Source organism: Rhododendron vialii, chromosome 4a (assembly GCF_030253575.1).
Source record: "Rhododendron vialii isolate Sample 1 chromosome 4a, ASM3025357v1".
NCBI classification, from domain to species: domain Eukaryota; kingdom Viridiplantae; phylum Streptophyta; class Magnoliopsida; order Ericales; family Ericaceae; genus Rhododendron; species Rhododendron vialii.
In genome coordinates, this window is record NC_080560.1 from 15,457,988 (window position 1) to 15,477,744 (window position 19,757).

Below are 19,757 nucleotides of genomic sequence, written 5' to 3' on the forward strand. Positions count from 1 at the left end.
TGAGTAAAACTCACAAAAAAGGAATTGGAATCATCATCTCAACAATTTTACATTTTGTTTGGAAGTCTAGGAGAGTGAGAGACAAGAAAAGAAAAGGAAATGGGAGAAAAATGAGGGAAAAATTTTAATGTGCACGAAATTTGACTTTCCTATTTTCTCCCTTCCTTCCTTTCCACCCAATCAAAGAATTTTTTTTTTTTTAAATTTCCATTTTTTCCCATAAGTTCAAAACAAACCCGTTCACACGATTTTGACTCACAATCATGGAGATTTGTGCACAACAAAACATGTGTTTACTTTTCCAGGGAAGAGAGGATTTAATACTCCCCTGACCGAAATTTTGTTGGGGAAATAACGAAACAGTGGAACAAGGGGCAAATATTGCCCAATTGATGGACCACTTTTTCCTGAATTCATCTGGACATGAGAAGGAGAAAAATAATCCCGTATACATGGAGAGGGCAACCTAGAATGACTAATATGCCCTTGCTAAAAGAAACCCTAAATTCCCCAATTTTGAATCCCCAGCCACTGTTCTCTCATTCCATCCTTCCCTCGTACGCTGCTGAAGAGGAAAGACCTACAGGGGAGGGTTCCGCCTCTGCTCGTTTGCTGCAACGACCGTTCTCCATCACCTCTTCTTCCTCTCTCACTTCACCTCTCTGTAAGCTATAGTCCTTTCTCCATTCCACCGAAGAAGAAGCAGTGTCTTCTCCCTGACCAAGCGGGTTCGTAGCTGTACGCATCTGGTAAGGAATGTTTTGGGTGTTTCAATTTTATTTGCAGTTTTCTCTCTTTTCTCTTCTCTCATTCTGTCCATGTGTCTCTGTTTGCAAGCAATTTGGTTTTTTTCATGTATGAGATAGTGGCCTCTTTGTTATGATGTTATTGTGTTCAGGTCCTTTGTTTGTGTGTTGTAGCACTTGCTTTTTTCCTTTTCCTTTCTACAAAATCTGATCTATGAACTATATGTGTAACTGTTGAGGCTATTTTGGTTTTTTGAACTGGTTTTAAGTTTAACTCTTTGTTCCAATTCTCATGCGTACCCTTTGCTCTATAGTTGGACAATGGACATTTTGCGCAGGATTAGTGTGATGGAAACTCTTGACTAGCTTTGGTACAAATAGAACTGATGCCATTCATTGATGGGCATTCGCTGAATGCTATTTATTTGTTTTTCTTCGTTGGTCTAACTTTAGATTGATACTGTTAAGTTGTTTTGATGACATTACTACTGTTTCAATGTTTGTTTATGTTATCTGCAAACTTATATATCCAAGTTTGTAACTTTTTAAAGTTCAAAACGAATTAATTCGAAAGGACAATAGTTGTTCAGTTGATAAGAATGGTTTTGCATGTGCTGTCTATTTGTTTCTATATAGGAAATATGTGGACAAGGATAAGTACTACTAGGTTTGGTTTTGGGAAAACAATGGACATTGGCATTATTTTTTACCAACGAAATGACGAGTCTCTGTAATCTGGAAGTTGTGTTCAGAGGCAGACATGTCGTCCAACTTGGCGAAATATGGATTCTCTTTTTCGGTTGATTAATGCAAAGTTAATAAAAACCTATAATTTTTGGAGAAAAGGTTAAGGAAACCCTAGAATTGGGTATTTAGTAGGTGGATGTCTCATATTTTGTTTGTATTACTCCCCATTTTTGTCCTGTGCTGGAGGGACAGGCAGCTGTTAGTTCCTCTATCTTTCATCTCTTTCAAATCTATTAGTTTAATTTTTCAAATAAAATTGTATGAAATTTTTTTGCTCCCAAAATGGTTTCTGTGTCCTACCCCCTACTAAGAAACTCTAGTTTTTGCCTTTTTCTAGTGAAATTTCATCTCTATTAAAATATAACCAACGCCTCTGTCTAAAAAGAGAAGTTAATGATATAAACACCCATGGATGAGAGAAAGAAGGAAATATAGATTACTATGAGTTAGTCCTTTAATATATGCTTATCTATTTCTTAGGGTGAGATGGAATTATTGTTAAGTGTAGCCATGAGATGATTCTGGGCTATCACCTTAATCTGGCATAAGGTTACTTTCCCTTGTTATCTCCCTCCCCCTTCATGGAAATTGTAGTTTGTACAGCAGAAATATACAATGTGTGTTGTCCATTTTCAAAGATGTGTGGCTCTATATGAAATGTGGTTCTTGTTCAAGTCATGTAACATGTATTTTTGCTGAAAATATAATACTTGCTCTTTAAGTTGTCTAATGCTACTCCTTGTAAGAAAAATTGTTGCTCTGTATGTAATAATGGATGCTCCAGGGCAGTGACTTATATTTTAACTCATTTCAATGGTTGTCCCTTTACAAAGGTGTGTTCATATGTATGAAATGTGGTTCTTGTTCAAGTCATGTAACATGTTTTTTTGCTGAAAATATAATAGTTGCTCTATTAAGTTACCTAATGTAACTCCTTATAAGAACTTTTGTTACGCTCTATGCACCAGACTGGTGTTCTTTAAAAAACTTTCTCCCTAGACAACTGTACATTGACGATAGGAAGGTGGAAAACAAAAAACTATTGTGGAAATGGACTTAGATTAGGGAAGTTTTAAAATAACAATTGTGGTTGATGGTATTCGATCATTATTGAAGGATATGTCCTCGAGTTCAGTTAGTTCAGGTTGTAGTTTGACGAGAAAGTGCCATTGTGGTGATGAAGTTGTTTTGAAGCCTTCTGGAACTGATTTGAATCCTTGTAGGAGGTTTCTTGGGTGTGCTAAATATCCGGTAAGTTTATGTTCACTTGTTGTTTAGTTCATTCTTTGAGGAGAGAGAGGATTTAGTGTCATTTGATGGTATATTTTGTAGGATCCAAACTGTTGCAGTTTCTTCGAATGGGTTGATGATCCCATATGCAAGCGTGGCAAGGCTGTTATTCTTGAACAAAAGGAAACGATAGGCAAGTTGTATGACCAGATTAAGTATATGCGAGAGAAAGCCAACTTCTTTGAGGACAAAGCCAAGGAGTACGAGAAGAAGGCTCAAGAGTATGAGGATAAGGCAAAAGAGTTTGATAACATGACTCAAGTTTATGAGTGGAGGATTAAGGAGATGAAGAGAATTGAAAGAAAGAAAATTAAGGAGGCTAGGACAATGGAAAGAAATATTTGGATGAAATTGCTGGTTGCACTGCTGGTTCTTGTAGGCGGAAGCATTTTTTTTAATTATGGGGTTAGGGATGAGGGAATTGCGTTGCCTCGTTGACTTACATGGGTTGAAATGCCATAATGTTAAGATGTAAATTACAAACTTGGTAATTTGTTGGATGTAAATTACAAACTTGATAATATTTTGTGTATGTGTATTGTTCACACGGTTAATGGTTGTGTATGTTAATCTAATATTGTCGTATCTGTATTTGTGTGGTTTGACACGAAATGTAATAACTTTGTTGTGTTGTGGTGTACAGAAGTTGGGTCATGAATTAAATACATTAGGTACATTTTCTTTTTAGGTTATGGAGAATGCGGAAAAGAAAACATTGACAGGTTATTGCTACTGGGGTGGGGAACGAAAGTTAAATGCCAATGGCACCTTCTTCTACAACGGTGGGACGTGTGTAGCTGTTCTACTTGAGGAAGGAAGTAAAATAAATGAGTTACGTGAGAAGGTTTGTGGTGCCCTTAACATGAATTTGGAAGGTAAATTGTACTTCTATAACACAAAGAGGGACAAGACGAAGTATGTAACATTGAATGATGACAACGGTGTTGCAATGTTGTTCCACCTGAACGAAGATGATGTCGACTTGTTCGTAGAAGATATAAGACAAAATAATTACAATATCCCGACCTTTTACAATTCAACAAGGTTAGATGAGTTGTTTCATGTTAATTTAACACTTACAATTTATTTGTTTGCATTTGAATAACCAATGTCATATATTTTGTTAAGGAATCAATGGTCACTGACAACATTAGCTCGCCTGGAGGAACAGTGGCAGTACCTTCTCCCAGTCAGGTAACCAATAGTTTTAGCCAGGAGATGGGGTTGGTACCGTACTTGCCGGAAAATGCAAATGAGATATTAACCGAGAAGGGTCAACTATTTGATAGCCCTGACCTATTCAAGCAATCAGTGGTACTATTTGCTGCATCGAACAAGTTTAGCTTTAATTACTTGGATAATAGTAGAACGTACTACCGATTGGTATGTAAAGTAGTGGGGTGTCCTTGGAAGCTTACGGCAAAATGTGAGGGGTCCACTGATTTGGTTCGTGTCATAATGTTTAGGAATGAACACCTATATAATGCAGAAGATGCTAGTAATTATAAGTTGACCTTTCGCAGTAAACAAGTGGGCTTGCTTTTCAAGAACCGAATTGTGGACAAGCCTGGATATTTGCCGAGGGATATTTGCAGGGACTTCGAGCATACCTTCCAATGTTGTCTGAATTACAGTCAAGGATGGAGGGCGAAAGAAAAGGCAAAGGAAGCCATCACAGGGCCTCCTTCGATGACTTTCCACCTAGTCCCATGGATGTGTCGACGGCTTGTTGAAGCCATACCAAACACGAGAGCAATATGGACGTCGACAAATGAAGGCAAGTTTAAGCAACTATTTGTTTCTTATGGTTGCTCTATTGCTGCATTCAGAAAAGGTTTTCTAAGGCCTGCGTTGAAATTGGACGCATGTTTCTTGACTGGATACTATCGGGGCCACGTTCTATCGGCTAGTACACATGATGCGGACGATGGGTTGTACCCCTTAGCATATGCCATTGTGTCTAGTGAGAATGATGAAGACTGGTTATGGTTCTTGATTAATCTTAAGGAAGTTATTGGAGGACGTCAAGTTGTGTTGGTCACCGATCGGAACACTTCTTTGTTGAGTAGTATAATTAAGGTTTTTGGCGGGGATTGTAATTCATGGTGTCTCCATCACCTAAAGGAAAACTTCAGCAAGTTTGCTAGCTCAAAGGGGTTGAAAGCTGAAAGACGGAACACGGCTCTAAAGGTGGTTAATGATCTTGCGTATGCAAGGACCGAAGACTCATTCAAGTATCATTTGGGCAAGTTGTATGGGATTTGTCCTGATCTTTCAAAATGGGTGGAAGATAACAATCCAAAGCACTGGTCGAATGCTTTTTTCCCTTACAAGAGATGGGACAAGATGTACACAAATCTGGCTGAATGTTTCAATTCTTGGATATTGCCATTAAGGGAATTGGACATCATCCAATTTATGACAGGACACGTGTCCAAGACCACTGAGTTGTTGCTCCGTAAGCATACCGAGGTTAGGAAATGGAAATTGCCGGTTGGGAAACAAATTGAGGATGACATTAAGAAGTCTCAAGAATATGCTCGAAAATTTACGCATCGTAACTCCTCGCCGACTGAGTTCATTGTTGCTAATGACACTAGGCGACTTTATGCAGTCAAACTGATCCCACGTAGTTGCAGTTGTCTTGCTTGGCAGATGTCTGGAATTCCTTGCGCACATGCTGCTCGTGCTATTCAGAGCTCTGGTTTTTCTATTTACGATATGGTGGATCCTTTTCTAAAAAGGTAGATGCAAATGGCGATATATGAGAATACCATGTCCCCAGTGCCGTTGCATGACATGCCTAGTGCTGAATCTTTTTTGGCAGTGAATGACCTAAACGATAATAATGTTATGAGTGCCTCTTGTACTGATCCTTTTTTACGTCCCCCCATTGTGAAAAGGCCGGCCGGCCGACTGAAGAAAAGAAGGATTGAGTCACAGACACAAGATAAGGGCACAGTTTTTTGCAGTCGTTGTCACGTACCAGGGCACAACCGTAGCACATGCCAATCCGCAATACCAGGATGATAGGTACAATCACACAAAAGTCAATCTATTTTGCCTTATCCTTAGTAACTTGTAATACCCCTGGCCTTTAATTGTGCTTAGAGTTACTGCTATGTTGCATTTTAGGCTAACCATGTGGGTTATTGACTTGTTTTATTTGTTATTAGGAGTTGGAGCATATGTTACCACATGTCACACATACACTTGCTGAATACATGCTTTGGATAATTGATTTGAAGTACAATTTCGGTATTGGTATGTAGTTGAAGTGAGAAAAGATTTTTCAATTTCTGCAGAATTGAAATACCCATGTTTGTTTGATTTTGGGGAATTTCATTCAATATAAATTCTGAACGTAGCATTACTCAATTTAAGAACTGTGTTGATTGTACCAACACATGTTGGGGAAATGGCCATAAATTTATGCTCGATGAAATCGTAAACTGATTTCTGATTTCAAAACTACATTCATCGACCTGAAAAAATATGTACACATTGTGCCATACTTACTCCTATGTCACGTCAGATGTAATGTTCAAATTTATGGAATTGATGTTCAAATTTATGGAATTGCACATTCTGGAATTCTTGCATAATTGTAGGTTTGTTAACATCTTCTAATCATAATTTTTTTCCTGATTTTGTAGGCAGCAAAGGTTGGTTGGAGTAGGTATCCAACTATTGGTGAAGCAGGCCGCGACCACATGGTTGGGATGCCATTTGCTAATTGTTTCCACTTCATTGCTTGTACCACTAATTGAACTTTTTTCTTGTTTTTTGGCATGTACGGTAAGTAGCCCTTATCTCTCTTACAAGTATTGCTGAGACTTACAGTGTAATGGTCATATGTTGAAATCATGGTAGTTAATAGCCAACTTGGTTGTCCTACGTATTGGTGTTTTTGTGGTGGATTTTTAAGTAACATCAAAGCCTTCAATTCAATTCTAGAGGTGACAGGCCATATCAATGGTTCTTTGTATTTTGAGTAACACCAAAGCTTTCAATCTTATGTGCTTGCAAAATGTTTGATATGTTTCAAGAAGGTTTGGAGGGTGGCTTGGTTCTTAGCAGCTCTTCATTATTGTCCTTTTCATACAGGAAAAAAAACCTTATGTAAACTGATATGGCTACGGATTAAAGAAATAAATGGGTTTGAATTGTTTGATTGGGGCCTTCTTTTTGTAGAATAAATTATTTTGTATTTGAACTCAGCTGAAGGTATCCTTCCTTTACAATATTTATTCACGCTGGGTTGTCTATGAAATCAGTGTCCTCACTCTCTACCGTAAGGGCTCTATGAACTACTTCTTGTGTAGGCATTACGAACACACCCTCCTCTTCCCTTCTGTGATGTAATGCTTCTTGAACAACACCAGCTGGTCGGGGAATCTTTCGATGGCGTACCCTTTATGATCCCGAACTACATTCTGCAATGCCTTTGCCCTTCCATTTTGGGTCTGACTTGTCCATGATTTTGTTCAAACTTCTTTCAATGTGCCTTCACAAACAAACAAAAATAAATACACAAACGCTCATAAATAACATTACCAACATACTCTCTTAAATATCACTACTCTCAACATATCTACCTGACGTACAAACCATTATGTTATGGAATTTATTGGTAGGGTACAATTTTGACAAGATTCACTGGACTTCTTCGCTGGGCCCCTTTGAAAATGGCAGATAGAATAAGGGATAGCTCACACGTAATATTCCATAGTCCACATTTATATAATAACATAAGCGAACTCACCTACGACAATTAATATTTCATACTCCATAGTTATGTAATGCCTCATAATGAATATGGAATACTCCACGGTTATGTAAAAAAAAATTGGTCTTTGTGCTTCAAAGTTGTAGTCTTTGTGAAAAAAATTATACTCTTTCAGTAATATTTACTTACTCTTACTATGAAAATAAGTTGGCCCATATACACGACAAGGAGGCCAGTGAAAGGTCAAATCAACTAAGTTACCTGTCTATATACACACTTGTTGGGCCATTGATGAATCATTCCTCACAATTACGATATGGATCCAAATTGGCCTTTTGGAAGAAGACTACAAAAGGGTGAGAGTTCTGGTTCTCGTACACGGGTACGGGCACCCCCCCCCCCCACCTGTTCAACATCGGAACATCCGTCCTTCCTTTGGTTCGGCACAAGATAATGAACTGCATCGTTTACTTGAAACAAGAACTATGAGAGTTCTCACAACAAACGGGGAAATTGTGGAACGATCGATAGACAAATATGGTGGATTACCAATCCAAGTGCCGCCACCAGTAAACCCCCCACGTGTTGATCTATCGAACAACTCCCGTTTCCGTCGTTTCCGACAAGCAAGTGAGATGGATGAAGGGGACGATCGTCAACAATCACAGCTTTCTGTTATGGACGCTTGGTTGGCCGACAACAAAGCAAGGACTCGTGATGCTTTTTCCATACACCTTATGCGTGGGTACCGCGGGGTCATGTCGCGCAATTCATTTCATAAATGGCCAAGGACAGCCAGTGAACCACCACCGCCAATGGTAAATCCACGTGAAGATCAACGTCTCCTGCCAAGATTGAACTATACGCTTGCTACATACGACAGGCGTAGCAAACGAACATTTTTCGAACCTTTGGTTCAATACGATGCAACTGAAGATGCTTATTTCAAACTAGATTGGAACCAATCTTCATTTGAGGGTGAAGCCGGTGATTTACTTAAGTGGCCTAATATGTTTGTACATAGGAACAAGTTGGAAGCAAAATGTCATAAGTACCTACTTAAGGTGCCTAAAGCACGGTCAGTGCATATGATGGACGGAAGAAGGCCAAACCGTCTCCATAACGACGTGTGCGAAAGGCTGCAGCTTAAGATTAATGCCATGTGCAGGCGACTAATTCGTCAAGGCTTGATAGTCAAGAAAGTAAGGGAAGCTGAAAGGGACGGCTTCGACCCTAAAGAGTCTATTACAGAAATTAAGAGGGATCCACAGTATGCATCCGACCCTGAAGTATCAGATTACTCCAATGACGAATAGGAGTAATTGTATTTCATTCCATTGTTGTAACTATAAATTGGAGTAGTATTGTTCTTCGATTTATGCAACAACTTTATGGAAACTTATAAGGATGGTGTATTAGGTACATCTTCAACTCCGGTGGAATGGAGGAGAATAATGGTGGAATTAGCATAGGGACTTTTGTAGTGGGTACTAAATTTCTTTCATTTGAATTAGCATAGGGACTTTTGTTACCTCGAAGAATGGTAGTTGAGCTGCTGAACTCTATAGTAATGGTAGTACTTTCACTGTGGAACTATGTCCAAATAATGTCATAATGTTAGTCAAGATTTATTGGTAGGGTCCATTAATGACAAGATTCACCGGCCCCCCGTGGTGGGCCCCCTTTCATAGGGCTGCTGGAATAGGGAATGGCTCACACTTAATATTCCATATTCAACAGTTATGTAAATCAAAAACTGCTCCTTATGATTCTAAATTGTATTCTTTGTGAAAAACCAATGTACTCTTTGGGAAATATTTACTTGCTCCTGTTACCTCGGAGAATGGTAGCTGAGCTGCTGAAATCCATAGTACTGGTAGTACTTTCACTGTGGAACTATGTACCTAATAAAACACAAGAGTGTGGGCCTCCACACAAGACAAGTTGATCCAAGGGTTGGGAGTGATTTGATTTAATGGTGGAGAGGCATTCTTCTCATTTAATTTTAATTAAATTGCCCACATCCCCACATTTATTACAACAATGCCATCAGAGAACATGAAGTTCCTCCACAATCCATCTCACTTCCACATCCCTACCGTGCGTTCTTTTAGGCAGTTTCTGTAAATCAATTTTTGGACTTTTGTCTCGACGAGAGCAATCGAAAAAATATTACAAGATAAAGGTCCAAGGCGGCTTTCACTTGGATATTTTAAAAAAAATTGAGTACAAGTCATAATTTCATACTACGAAAATTCAAAAACATCTCACCAGCTTTGCACAGTTGTTTTTGATGCACATGCAAGGGGGGTCTATGAATTAGTGGACAAGTTCACTTAGTTCTAGCTATGAGATTATCAAATTATATCTCTAAAGTAATTTATTTCGTAAATCGATTTAGTGATTAAGCTACTACGAATATTCAAAAGGTAATTCCAACCACATGGGTAGTGCCGTATGCACGGGCCATTCGCTAGTGTCCAAATAATGTCATAATGTTAGTGTCCAAATAATATTGGTAGGGTGCATTAATGACAAGATTCACCGGCCCCCCGTGGTGGGCCCCCTTTCCTAGGACAGCTGGAATAGGGAATGACTCACACTTAATATTCCATACGCATCAGTTATGTAAATGAAAAACTGCTCCTTATGATTCTAAATTGTATTCTTTGTGAAAACACAATGTACCCTTTGGAAAATATTTACTTGCTCCTGTTACCTCGGAGAATGGTAGCTGAGCTGCTGAAATCCATAGTACTGGTTGTACTTTCACTGTGGAACTATGTCCAAATAATGTCATAATGTTAGTCAAGAATTATTGGTAGGGTCCATTAATGACAAGATTCACAGGGCCCCCGTGGTGGGCCCCCTTTCATAGGGCAGCTGGAATAGGGAATGCCGCACACTTAATATTCCATACCCAACAGTTATGTAAATGAAAATGTGCTCTTTCTGATTATAAATTGTATTCTTTGTGAAAAAACAATGTATTCTTTGGGAAATATTTACTTGCTCCTGTTACCTCGGAGAATGGTAGTTGAGCTGCTGAACTCTATTGCAATCGTAGTACTATCACTGTTTAATTTATCGTACTAAATGATGTGTATAAATAAATATGAGATAGGTAACTAATTTGCATCTTCATCTTCTTTCTGCCTCATACAATGTTTCTTGGCTCCCCTCAATTCCCATCCCAACTTTCTATATACCTTAGGTTCACATAGTCATAAACCCACAATGATTAACTAAAATCAAAACTCAACATAATTACTTCGTCTTCTTTTTGCCTCATAGATTGGTTGATGGCTCCCCTTAATTCTCATCCCAACTTTCTTCATACCTCAGCTTTGACTACAATCCAAACTTAAGTTTCCGAACTTGTTTGTCCTAACAAAATTCTACTTGCTGCGCGTGAACAAGATGCAGTCCATTTCCGTTCAAAAACCCATAACCAAACAATACAATCCAAACTTCTGATATGCCCTTCCTTCATACTCTATGGTTATATACATTTGTTGTTGGGTTATTCTTCATGGGTATGGGCGGTGTTGGTAATTCAAAACTAAAGTGGCTATCTACCTTATTAGGTCATTCTGACACCCATTTGGAGCATATCTCACAATTTCGAACGCTGAGTTCGATATATGTTCCAAAACCAACAACTCCATTTGTTTTCATTGACAATATCTCAGGAGCTTTTCCAGGCAGTTGCTTTTTCCATCAAATTGATGATAGGTTCATTGCATGTGTGAACCTATCTACGTGGGTATGTTATGGGCGGTGTTGGTCAAAACCACTAAAGTGGCTATTTACATTATTATATTGACTTGTTGTCACGATCCACAACATCTTGATGAAGACTGGTCATGGCGGTCCTTCTGGGACTGTCAAGCATATTCACTTCTGTGGTGTTATGCTTGCAAACCGGGGTGACCTAAAGTGGCTATCTACATTATTATGTTGATTTGGCATGACGTAGAAACAAGCAATCCCCACAGATGGCTGCCCATGTTGGCATTTGAAGTAGTGTCAAACAGTAAGGACTTCTGTGGTGTTACGTTTTTTAAGGGAGGGGACCCACTTAATGAAGACTGAATATTTACGCAGGTTTGATTGACGGACCTATGTGATCAAGATTATGTCCATATTAAGGTTGTTAATTATTTGATGTAATTGTCTTAGATTAGCAAGTTCGATCTTATGAAATTTCCGAATAAGTTGGTTGAGGTCATACGGTAGTCAAACGTCGGACCATGGTAATTGAGGTGCTGAACTCCATACAGTATGTGAAGATATTGGTGGTATATTTCTGACAAGATTCGCTAGGTTTCTTAGGTGGGCCCCTTTCAAAAAGACCTGGTGGAATATGGGGTGGGTCACACATACTATTCCTTACTCCAGACTTCTATAAAGAAATAAATGCTCTCTATGATTCGAAGTTGTAGTCTTGTTGAAAATAAAATATACTCTTTCAGTAATTGATACTTACTCTAACTTTATCGGAGAATGGTAGTTGAGGTTCTGAACTCCACAGTACATTTGGTACTTTCATTGTCAAACTATATATAAATTAAATAAATTAATGTCATAATGTTAGTGAAAAAGTGATAACCTTAGTTCCAAATCTCCTTTGTTTCTGTTTTTTTTTTTTTTTTTTTTGGGGGGGGGGGGGGGGGGGGGGGGTGTGTTTCATTTAAGTGATTGATTTTTGTTGGCTTGTAATTTGCTGCCCTCATCTAACTGGTTCATCTAGTTGTTATTTATTTACAACAAAAGGTAGAACAAATAAATGGCAACGAATTCGGATGACAATTCAAATTGGATTTGAGGTGGCTGAGCCTTGTGGGTGGAGAAATTATTCAATACCTTTAGAGATGAAACTGGACAGAACGCTGGGTTGTTCATGATTTCGTGAGAGAGGGATACAATGCTCCAATGTTGACATTTTCTAATCATATCGATGATACAATTATATATTGGGCAATATCGGATCGTATGGACCGATAGACAAGTAATGAGACATCGGAGATCCAATGTCTCATTACTTAACGGCAGATACACAATATACATAACGGACTTTATTTACAAAGGACATTTACAATGTTATCGGAGATGCAATTATCTGAGCCAATGGACATTTGGGTCAGATAATTTGTAAGATTAATACATTTTTCGAAGGACTAGTAGGCTGCATATCATGCGATGCCAATTTGAGCTTCTAATGTTGCCCCGCCTAAGTCCTGAATGTGTGTTGAATAAATTTATCATTATAGGTAGAAAAAAATGGGAAAAAGGGCCGATTGGTGATGCAAGCACAATCTTGGATACAGTTAGGAACCAAAAGTGCATGCAAACCTTGAAATTTTTTACCAAAAACATACTGCACACACAGCAGTCAGTTACAAGATAAAAAAACCTCTTGGATGGGCCAAACCAGAAATACACCTGTTCATCAACACACCTGTTGGATCACAGCAACAATTTGAACAGCGGCAAAAGCAACCCTCAAAACACCCCAGAAACAGCAGAAAAGCAACAGCAATTTCGACAGAAAAACAGCCGCACACACCACTCTAAACTCACTGCAACAGAAGCACACACCTGTTGGATCACACATACGCACACACACACATCAAACCTACACCCAACACACCCCTTCATAGCTCAACACACTCACTCATACAACCTAAAATTTGCTGCAACAAACACACCTGCACTTTATACACTTGCACAAACAGTTTGCTCACATACACACACACACACTAGGGTAATTCAGTTATTTTGGCTCAGATAACTGATTTACCGTCATCATCATTGCTAACAAGTACCATATTGGGGTAAGAAATGTACTACGAAAAGCAGAAAATGTACTCTTGACTTCAACAGACAAAGTTACCCCGCCAAGGCACTATCTTCATTTTAACATTATAATGATTTCATCATTGCCCTCTAAAGGGTACTTAGTCACCCATTGCCTATGTTTGCCCAAAAAGACTAGTTACTTAACCATATTTGGCATACATTGGATAATTAAAAGTATCATTACATGCCAACAAGCACCATAATTGAATGTACGATAATAAAAAGTACCATTACAAAGTTGTTACAAACATTGGAACCCCCCAAACTTCTTAGTTACCTTTACCCCATACTTACATAAAATCATCTACTATGCAAAATTAAGCGTCACCAAATTCAGTTCACCTCACCAATTTTGTAAGAACCACATCTCACAACTGATTGTGCGGGCTTAACAGCAACCGTACTAGCAGCCTCTTGCGCACATCAATAGCATCAGCTCCCACATGATCCTATAACGCAACCACATGTCTAAGTTTCTAGTGCTCCTAACGTTCTATACATAGGCAACTTCAAGCAAGTATTCGGGCAAACGTTTCTTACCTCAAGTTCTCGTGTATTCATCCGGCCCCCCGTCCAGTGCTCCATGAACTTTAAAGTATAAAATCCACAATCGTGCCTGCATCCAAGGAAATGCAGTTCATAATCATGCATGCATTATGTCAACATTAGAGTCGTTATAGTATAAGTAACCACTCACGTGTTCGATTGCTGTGGGACTTCTGGTTCATGCACATCCCAGTCAATCCATGGGGTATGTAGTTGCCTTGTCCGAGTCCGACTCAATACGTTGAACAACATCCCAACCTGACTCACTCCAACATAACAGGTACATTACAACTCAATACATTGACACTGAAATGACCATGCGAAAAGAAAATTAATAATCAACAAACATGTCTGTCCTGTGCTTACCACTGTAACAATAGCTACCTTCTTATCGGTAGTTTTTAACACCATTGAGTCAAGAACTTCAATCCGCTTATCCACCAAGTTGACAACAACACAATACCAATGTTCAATATCAGTCAACAACACCGGTAGAAACAGCTGCATAAAGCCACAAGGAATTGCAAATAAGTATTATCGGGACCCAAGCATGGTGGGCAATTACATGACAATGATAGTTTCAAAAAAAGTAGACTGTAAAACTTGCCATATTGCACATTGCGACATCGTATCCCAAAATTTTTGCATCAACTGGATCTTCAATGACCTTCTGATCTTGTACTTTATCGAAATTCAACAAATTGTTCTACAACGGGATGAAATGGAAGAAAAATATGAATTACCACCACTGTAACAAAGTAACCGAACGAGTAAGGAATTTCAAATTACACATATTTTAAATTACCACAAAGGAACTTGAGAACATGTGTCGTGTCAGACGAGGGACCCCGTCTTTGATTAGGGCCTTTGCCTTTTCTTGTTTCATCAACCATTCTGTCATCGTCGTCATCACCCTAAAAAGGCATTAGAAGAAAGACAAAATGGGACAACAATATAAGCTTCAATATATGTGAAGTAATGAAGACTGAATATGTAAGGAACACTTGCAATTCCTAATTCATGAAATTGTAGATAAATTTGTGCAATGTATTATAAATTACCATAGTGGACATATGACCCGTTGGTTTGAACTCTTCGTGTAACATATCATGCGATAAATGGATCTTCCCGCCGTCTATTTTAACAACATAGTCCCTGCAAGTACCAACTTCTTTAATTATCGCATAGTTATGACCAATGAAAATTAGTACTTTTAGAATGTAGGAGTTAGTAGTCATACTCTTCTCCTGTTTTCTTTGGTGGTTGCATAACATACGCCCACACTTGAGTTTCTTGTTTTGTAAGCTTTGATAGTTTGACCTCCGGTGGAGCCACGTACGGCGTTCTTGTCGCTTTACTTGGTTTGAAAGTCCTCGTACCCCATTTCGTCGATGGTCGGGTAACGGACTTACTTCTCTGCACACGTGTACGCAGCCCTTTGTTCAAGGGCGGAGTCAATGGGACTTGTTCTTCTTTTTCAATCTCTTCATCTTCTTCTCCTTCTCCTTCTCCTTCATCTTCATCATCCTCTTCTTCTTCTTCTTCTTCTTCTTCTTCTTCATCATCATCTTCTTCTTCTTCTTCTTCCTCCTCCTCCTCCTCCTCATCTTTACCTTGTTTGTGACTTTCTTCTTTTTCTAGTTGGACAATATTTTCTTGTATCTCCACATGTTGCGCATGTTGTAGAACATCCGCCATGACATGATCTGGAGAGTACAACGGCATTTCTTGGGCAAACAAAAGGCCACTCATGCGACTGCCATCCATGTCCTCCACGTCAACCCCATGCCTAACCTTCTTCTGATTGACAGTGGAAGTTGAAGGAAAATCCTCCACGTCCATATGTACATCACCCATCTCGACATCATCTTCATTTCGATTCTTTCTCTTCGTGGAGGCCTTCCTCTTTGACGGACTTCTTGTGCATGTTTCAGGAACATCACCCATCAAGGCGCCGTCCATGACATCGATAAGTTGCATTTGCTTAACGAAATATTTCTTCAAATCATGATAGGCAGCAATTGAGAACTGCACATAAAGTTAACGAGTAATGTTATGAATTTAAATGACATAAATGGTCCAATTGTATATCGGCAACGAAATTAAGTTTCCTCACCGGATGCCGATAAGAAGCCTCAGGGAATCGATCAGAAATTGGATCTACCAACTCCAACGTCTCCTCCTTTGCAATACGTTCTTTTATAAACTTTGTCGTCCATGAGTGAATAAGGGGTTCACCTTCACTTCCAACCTTCATACCCATTGGCTGTTTGTCAAAATATATAAGCTGCAACAAAAAAAATATTATGACTCACAATAAAGTACAACCGAATTTGATAGCAAACAATTGAAATGCAATAAAAACATGTTGGTGTACTTACCATTAGAAGTAACACACAACCAGCAACGCCAATGCAATCCTTCTTACCACCAACAACCTTGCCACTCTCTTCTTGTACTTCGCAATTTCATTCGCCAACCAATCAAGCACAAATTCTGCCCACGCATATGTTGGAGTTTGCAATAAATTGTGCACTGCCGGGTAAAATTTTGTGGCGGCCACATCCTTCGTGGTTGAACACAAGAAACAAGAAAGCACAAACAGCACGTACGACGTCTGGAACTTCACATCAGCTTTCTTTTCATTGAATACTTGTTGCATCATCGCAAATGTCACTCCTCTCTTCAACGGTTTTTTTTTGTCCCAAACATCTTCCTAATGTGTTCAAAGTGGGGGTCTTGACAGTCCATCGGAACTGGTATCGTTCCACAAGATAGCCCTAGCGCCCTTCGAACAACATCAGGCGTGATTGTATAAACCCTCACCCTCCCAAACTCCAAGCTCTTGGTCACAGGGTTGAAATGCTTAACTAACCGACTTATAAAATCACGGTTCAACATTCGACACTTCAATTGAAGCATTGAACCAAAACCCACTCCTTTAACAGCATCTTGTTGGGCTTTGGTCAATGCCTCATTTACTTTGAACAATTTCAACGGCGAGCACCGACTGCGAAATACCGGCTACACATATAAAGGGTTTACGATTTAATACAACCCATCATTGTTACACACATGATACGTTAACATAAAGATTAACTATATCCAAAACAACAATAATAACTGAAACCATACCACCGCATTTTTCTTTTTTTCCTTCAGAATATGCTTTTTAATGCGGGCTTTTCTTTCTTTCGCCATGTCCACGAATGGTGCTTTTTCCGCATCAGACATGTTATTCCATATTTCCACAGCTACTTTGGTATACTGGATAGTGTGGACACAAAAATTTGTGTTAATAAGACCATGCACTACAGTTTACCGAATAACCATACGAACTACAACCGCATTAACTCTAACCTTTGCAATTATAAACCTTGGACTCTTATTGGCAGCTTTGGCTTTTTTCAGATAATCGTCACTGTAGTTGGAAATTTTAAAAAAGGGATTACGACACAATCAATAAAAAATGGAAGTAAACACATTAACAAAGTAACTATATTCGTTATATAAATACGTACAGGAAAAACAGATAAGGATTGTTGTGGGTACTTCCCTTTCCTGCCTTTGACCCTTTTACTCCTGCCTTTGACCCTTTTTCAACTTGCGGTCGCTTCTTTCCACTTGTCATCCTTCATGCAGCGCAAAAATAACAAAACTTTAATCATTCAAACTATTTTGAGCAGCTAGATCAATAGAGCATTCAAAATGTAGTCTTTGAATATCTAAATAAATAATTGGACATTACTAAACAATCACAAGGGATCCCATGAATGTGACACATATCCTTCTTGGGAGACCGTGGCTTTATGACATCATTGTGGGAAAGAGAACACATATGCTTTCTCATTAAAAAACAAGGAGATCGTTTTGAGGGCAATGAATACAGCTGAAATGGAAAAATACAAGAAGCCAAAGGGTGTTGCTGAAAATAAGCCTAAATCTCTCCACATTTTCACCAACAAGTGTTTTCAAATAGAGAGTATGGAACTGGGAGTTATATATGCCGTGGTGGTAAAAGAAGTATCAGAATCAGTTGCTACAACAGCCTCTGAATTACCATCAGAAGTGGCATCGTTACTGTCCCATTTTTCTGATGTTGCACCTAAAGAGCTCCCAATTACATCCCATGCGTAATGTCCAGCATGCAATAGATGTCGTTCCAGGATCGCAATTGCCTAATCTTCCGGCCTATCGCATGAATCTGAATCCAAGTAAACATGCAGAGCTTAAAAAACCTTAAAAGACAGGTAGATGAGCTTCTGTCCAAGGGGTTTATTCGTGAGAGTTTAAGCCATTGTGCTATTCCAGCTTTGCTGACGTCAAAGAAAGATGGCAGCTGGCGCATGTGCGTACATAGCCATGCTCTAAACAAGATTACAATCAAGTACCAGTTCCCTATCCCAAGCCTTGATGATATGTTGGACATGCTAGGTGGGTCTTCTATATTGACAAAGATTTATTTGAAATGTGGCTACCATCAACTACACATAAGGACAAGAGATGAATGGAAGATAGCTTTGAAGACCAAGGATGGCCTCTATGAGTGGCTAGTCATGCCATTTGGTCTTACAAATGCCCCAAGTACATTCATGCGCTTTATGGCGCAGGTATTACAACCTTTCATTGGTCACTTCTTGGTTGTTTATTTCAATGATATTCTAATATATTACAACCTTTCATTGGTCACTTACCATTAGAAGTAACACACATAATTTTATTGGAAATGTGGTTTATCATCAGCACTCATCATTTTTTTTTGCTAATGACCTCAGTTTTACATCCTGTACATGCTCTATATTCCAAATCATACCTACAAAACCAATACGTACAAGTATGGCATATGAAACAGAACGATAATACTTCAAGCAATTTTTTTTGCTAATGACCTCAGTTTTAAATCCTTTACGTGCTCTATATTCCAAAACATACCCAGAAAAGCGATATGTACATGTATGGCATATGAAACATAACGATAAAAGTTTTACAAATCTGTCAGTTTAATGACTCATTGTCTGTACAAAAGCCTCAAAGGCAAGCCTACCCAAGGTGTTGTACTCATATTATTTAGTAAGATTCATAATCAAATGTCTATTTATGTAGGAGACCTCACAGTTGTTATATTTAGACAAAAATACCAACATAGAAGGCTACAAGTTCACAAGGAACAAAATCTGACCTTTGCCACGACCACTTCACTCAATTTTGAATAAACTAAATCCCGTCGAGTCTTCAAGGACTTAAAGGTAGTGTTATACTCGTTCAACCTGCATTTAATTGAAATAATATATAAGATACCTCGTAATAACGTAAGCATTTGCAAATGATGTGTGAATCTGTGATTACTAACATTATAGAACGGAGCTGTTAAAAAAAAAATCATAATAGAATGACACCATTGTGCCTTAACAGATTTGTACACACACACTCAAATGCTCAAATGATTGCCATCAATAAATACGTATCTATTTCAGACTCAGAACTTCAATCTCAAAAAATAGAACTGAGTCGGGCTTAATACCCCATGCTCAGAACTGAGTCGGGCACCTTCAGTGGAACCAAGTCACAATCGTGTCGATAATGATATTAATGCTTCACCATCCTCATGATATATACCATTACTGCGTATACCAAACCCAACCTCTAAATGGAGAGAGAGAGAGAGAGAGAGAGAGAGAGAGAGAGAGAGAGAGAGAGAGAGAGAGAGAGAGAGAGATGGGGGAACCTGGTGGGAGCGGCCGTCGGACCAAGGAGCGGAGGCGGGTGTGTCAGCAGGGTGTATTCCGGACTACACGAGCAGATCTTCAGATGGAGGAGAGCACGGACGAGATGGAGGG

General features: G+C 38.9%; 3 protein-coding genes across 3 annotated transcripts; 1 reads left to right on the forward strand and 2 right to left on the reverse strand.

The window, feature by feature from the left end:
* The first annotated feature begins 3,917 nt into the window (after positions 1-3,917).
* On the forward strand, positions 3,918-5,531 carry LOC131323729 (uncharacterized). The gene has a single exon (XM_058355573.1). The coding sequence runs from the start codon at positions 3,918-3,920 to the stop codon at positions 5,529-5,531; it is 1,614 nt and encodes a 537-aa protein (XP_058211556.1).
* Positions 5,532-13,699: 8,168 nt separating this feature from the next.
* Positions 13,700-14,452, reverse strand: LOC131324290 (uncharacterized). The gene is made up of 4 exons (XM_058356202.1): positions 14,287-14,452; positions 14,072-14,178; positions 13,915-13,990; positions 13,700-13,823 (listed from the first exon to the last, which is right to left on the reverse strand). Exons 1-4 carry the CDS (start codon positions 14,425-14,427, stop codon positions 13,743-13,745), a joined length of 405 nt encoding a protein of 134 aa, XP_058212185.1. The 5' UTR covers positions 14,428-14,452; the 3' UTR covers positions 13,700-13,742.
* A 48-nt stretch (positions 14,453-14,500) lies between these two features.
* Positions 14,501-17,458, reverse strand: LOC131323730 (uncharacterized). The gene is made up of 7 exons (XM_058355574.1): positions 17,056-17,458; positions 16,302-16,944; positions 16,037-16,207; positions 15,534-15,948; positions 14,982-15,091; positions 14,745-14,834; positions 14,501-14,626 (listed from the first exon to the last, which is right to left on the reverse strand). The coding sequence occupies exons 2-7, from the start codon at positions 16,302-16,304 to the stop codon at positions 14,501-14,503; spliced, it is 915 nt and encodes a 304-aa protein (XP_058211557.1). The 5' UTR covers positions 16,305-16,944; positions 17,056-17,458.
* Between the last annotated feature and the right edge of the window lie 2,299 nt (positions 17,459-19,757).